Source organism: Terrapene carolina, unplaced genomic scaffold, assembly GCF_002925995.2.
Source record: "Terrapene carolina triunguis isolate 2854851 unplaced genomic scaffold, T_m_triunguis-2.0 Scaffold58, whole genome shotgun sequence".
NCBI classification, from domain to species: Eukaryota; Metazoa; Chordata; order Testudines; family Emydidae; genus Terrapene; species Terrapene triunguis.
Window position 1 is genome coordinate 62,086,401 of NW_020664409.1, and position 5,000 is coordinate 62,091,400.

General features: G+C 37.0%; 1 protein-coding gene across 1 annotated transcript in view; it reads left to right on the forward strand.

The window, feature by feature from the left end:
- Positions 1-5,000, forward strand: part of ZFHX4 (zinc finger homeobox 4) — a 174,935-nt gene that overhangs the window by 165,558 nt on the left and 4,377 nt on the right. The window contains exon 10 of the mRNA XM_026662669.1: positions 4,783-5,000. This exon is cut by the window's right edge and continues 4,377 nt beyond it. Coding sequence (XP_026518454.1) covers positions 4,783-5,000 — 218 coding nt within the window. The remainder of the gene's footprint in view (positions 1-4,782) is intronic.

A 5,000-nucleotide genomic window follows, 5' to 3' on the forward strand; every position in this document is an offset into this window, starting at 1 on the left:
GGGGGGGGGCGCGGCCGGAGGCTTTTTCGCCTGGGGCGGCGAAAAAGCCAGAGCCAGCCCTGCTCCTGTTCTATACAGTTCTGTTTTGATTGATGATGACCATGTCATTGCTTCCCTAAGTGGTGGTCAAAGCATCTTGTTTTTCTATTCATTGGGTCAGAAGGGCTTTCCTTCCACAATGGATTCTCTGGCTGAGTGCCCTTCTGTTTTTGTCAAATAGTTATTGACACACAGAGTGCATATAAAACAAATAGGAAGTAGTTTTGAAATACTGTAATATATTCATTTAGTCTCCTCTTAATTGTATATAATGTATATGTCCAAAAGTGGCTAATCTCTGTTTATAGAAATCAGGGATATAATATAATTTGTCTACATAACTTAGCTAAATGGCCTTAGTCAACCTCATCTTCAAATATAGTAAACCCCAGGAAACTCACATAGCTCTCCAAATTATTCCCTTATTAATGTACAGACGAAATGTTTGGTAATACAGACCAGCTGGTCTATGATAATTGAATTATCAGATTGTCTAATTTCCACACTACATCTTTTATTTGAGATAAATTTAAATCATTAATACAGTAACATATTCAGTGAATCACCAATTGAGATGGATTCTCAGCCCCTTTCATCTCACATCTTTTTAGGTTAATCGGTTCATTATGGTCTAACTCCACGGTGTAAATTGGCTAATACAGTTTCGTCATTAGGTTTTTCTTCAACCATATGTTAAGTAGCCCCTGCATCCCTTTTTTGTTGCCCAGTAAATATGTGCATAGATAAATCTTTATTCCCTAATGGTACATAATAGAGTAGTAGTCAAAGTGAAAATAAAAATAGATTAGTTTAATCTTTCATTACTGAAAAGTACTCATTATCCTTAAAAGTTCTCTAATATGTGTTCAACACTGCTATTCTCCACACCTAATTAACCCACTTTTAACATCTCCTCTGCTGTGCTTTGGGTGACAGTTCACATCCATATTTGATGCCGGGAAAAGTTTAAGCATAACCTTCTTGGAGTCTGCCTCTGAGCAGACCCTTCACTGCTTCTAACTCTTCATCTTCTAACTTTTTCTGCATTCACAGCCATCAGAATACTGCTTCTGCCTTACTAACTGTGTGAGGGATTTCCTGAAGTCTGCTCCCGAGGGGTTACCAACCTGTTCCTCAATTATTGTACATGCTCTGAATTTCAGATTTTATTATTTTTTGCTTGTGTGTCATTTCCTCTTCCTGGTCCCGATCTGCTAACACATACACACAAGCTGTCCCATTGATTTAATGGGATTGCTTATGTGAATAGTTGCTCACGTGCATAAATGTTTATGGGGTTGACACATGTTTTCAGCAGCAAAGGCCAGTCTGTTTTGTGATCTTAAAGGGACAATGTCAACATAAAAAAATGCACATTTTTATAGAATGTCATTGCTGTTATTACTAAGACACTACATTAGTGAAACTATAATAATTAAAATGGAATTTTCCTTTTGTCTTCATTTGTCTATCACTTTTTTCATTGTACTCATTCTGGAAAGTGAAACTAACCTGATCAGCTTCACTTGGCTTATAATCAATTTCACTTTCAGGTTCTTGTGCCCAACACTGTTTTATTTGGGTTTCAAAACTGCATGGAAATTATTAACTTCCCTCAAAATGCTTTTAAATAAATTTTTAAACATGCAACATTTCCTGTACCATCAGGCAGGGAAAAATAATATTTTCCTAAATTATGGAAAATCTAAATTTTGAGCCTAAACTACTTGAAATTGGTCCTATTAATTTCATTAAACACAGTGCTGTAACTGGACCTTTACTGGCAAAGATTACTTCACTTGGAAGAATATATTAACTCCCTTTCTGGATAGACAGATCAAGCAAATTTAGACATATTCAGGTGTATCTGGGCACAGTTATTTTCTCAGTGTCAGAAAGATTGTCTGGTTCTATGATATTATTCCCAGAAAACATCTCCCCATAGGATGAACTTCTTGAAATGAGAAATACCGTCTTATGATTGATCTGTTAAATTAAATACACCACCTTAGAGACATTAAATGCTGTATAATTTTTCAGCATTATTATTATGATTGTTCAGCGTATATATGGTCATTTTCAGGAGGTTCCACTTCCTAGGGTATACTTCAAGTCTGGCTTATTTCCACTCTTCAGCCTCACTCCTATTTTATAGTATGCTGCAGATGGAAGAGCTTTCTGCTGGGAAGTCTCATTTATAGTTTTTCATCTTCTGCTAACAAACTTAATATTCTCTATTCTTCTTAATTTGTGTTTTTCCCCTATCAGAACACTCGTGCTTCAACGTGCTTCTACAATGAATACTGGATCTTCAAGTCATGATCATTAGAGTCTGAGCTCATCACTTAAGACTGAGGCTGTCTTTAAGATTCACAGCATGCTTTTTCCAAGAATGTGCACATCACTGGGTAATGTGCACTTCAGTCATTTCTGAAGTCTTATCAAGAGAGAAATACGATTTAGCAGCCCTTATTTTTCTCATGATTAGGGCCCTAAATCATGTTCTCTATTCTTCTTTGAACCCTTGTTTCCTTTTTCATTTATCTTGTTTGTGTTTATCTGTCTCAGATTCCTCTGAAAGAGACCTCAAGTGTGCCATAAAACCACTTAAAACAGCCACTTAAAAGAGACACGTAGCAGAGCTAAAACATTTCTTTATAATTAGTGAATTTTCCAGTCTGTTTCCTTCATGTCACTTATGGGAGAATGAGATTCATCAGGACTCCTGTACTGAGTTTTAGGTACCCTCAATCCACACTTCCCTGTAACAAACCCATTACTCCTATTCTTTGCTGCAATGTTCTCAGATGTTTAGTTGATTTTTGTACATTTCAACTAAATTCCAAAGAATATAATGGGAAAATAAAATAGGTGGATGGGTGAGGTAGTCAGCATCATTGTGAGTATATTGAGGGCAAGAGGATGAGTGGGGCTGAAAGAGAAGAGGAATGCAAAGGAATTGTAAAAACCCTCAATAGCTATTGAGCCCAAAGTAGTCTGATTCAAAAACAGCAGACAAAGCTGGGGTAGCAATTCACATTGATAACATCATCCATGCCTTTTTCCTGTAGGGTGGTTGCCATCAAATAAATTTTCAATAGACACTACAAGGCTTCCACAGTTATTTCCTACTGAAAGTATAGGGTGAAGCAACAGTATCAGATACCACTGTACGGTAACTGCAGCAATTACTGACTCTTTAATGATGACCATTGTGACTTGTTTCCCTATACTATCTAATCCCTGCTAACAATACATTTTAAATAGCAGTAATGATATTGTGGCTACCATTAAATGGTCTCTTTGTTAAATCTGATAATCATTCCCCCTGAATTCTAATTGCTTTATTCCTAAGTAATGCTAAGCACCTGGATATTGATGATTTAAACTTCATTCTTGCCCACTAGATTAGTGCTTCCATGTAGCTAATACCCATCTAACCTCCATTATAGAGCCTGCAATATTGTTCTCTTATCCATGCACTCATAGGCTTTTCCTGGGGGCTGCTTTACTCCTACTGTCCTTTGAACATTAGGCTTTCTGTGTGCTCATTTCTCTACCAAGTTTATTTGTCTCTGAAAACAGACTTGGCCACAATGTACAGCCTCTTACAATTCCCTTTTCTATCCTGTGCCATCATTTAGTTTCCTGGCCAACTACACCTCTTTAAATTGCTTTAAAATAGACTGTTACCAGCCACTTACACTATATTTGGTACTTGAAACATAGCAAAGATTTCTTCCATTAATATATGAGAGACACTTGTACCATGCATGCATCCTCCAAACAAAACCAACGCACACTTAGGTTTCCTTCTCTAATGAGTTGGAAATCATGCCTGCATGTTTCAAGTAAACTGAGAACAACAGCATTCCTGTGTAGATGTACTTTAATACTAATACACTTATCTCCCAGCAAATGCTGTGTTGACTTGATTGTCATGATGGTAGAGAATAGCTTTGCCTGTACACTCAAAAATGAAAATGTGAACTGTGCTGTGTCCTAATAATGAATAGCATTGCTTTCCTTGCTATTTTTGTCAGTGTCTTGGATGGTCATTTGCCGTTGATACCAATACCTTTCTTTATTTGGTATTGTTATATTTTCCCACTTCAATTTGGGAAATTTCATTTTATTTGATAGCTAATTGTAGTGAGCTCCATCGTTACTAGATTTCTCAGGTGAAGAACAAGCGGGTATATCATCAGAGAGGTTAAAATGAATAACAAAGTAGAGATCTGACAAAGTATCAGTTAGTGGGAACATTCGCACTGTGCTTGGTGCTTCTTTTCTAATCATTTGCTGTGGAGCATACTGAAGGAAATCACTTTCACTCAGGAACATTAGCATTATACCTATAAGTATGATCCTGACCCTGCCAACGGATCCACGTTGCATTCCCACAAAAATCTATATACAAGCAAGGGTTCATGCACACAGACATGATGGCAGGATCAGGGCCATAATTTGTATGTTTTCAAGCAATATAACATTATAATGAATGAAATTTTATACAAGTAAATATACGGTTTATTAATGCAGGAGATAATTCCAGTTTTTAAACCATTAAATTAATAATGTACGGTTTCATTCTTATTGCATCAATGGTGTTTTCTTTTTTTCAAATGATGACCTTTCCATGACCAGGATTGTATAATCAACAGTCTTTTCAGGTGTTAAACATAACAAGCATTAACTTGCCTTGTGGATTGATGATGGTCATATTTCTGTTGTTGTTTTCAGCTTTAACATCTCCTGGTGCAGGCATGCTTGGGTTTCCTACTTCAGCTACTTCGTCTCCTGCGCTGTCTCTCAGCAGTGCCCCCTCCAAATCTTTGCTGCAGACTCCACCACCTCCACCACCACCTCCTCCTCCTCCTCCTCCTCCTCCATCCTCTTTGTCAGGACAGCAGACAGAGCAACAGAACAAAGAATCTGAGAAAAAAAATATTAGTAATAAA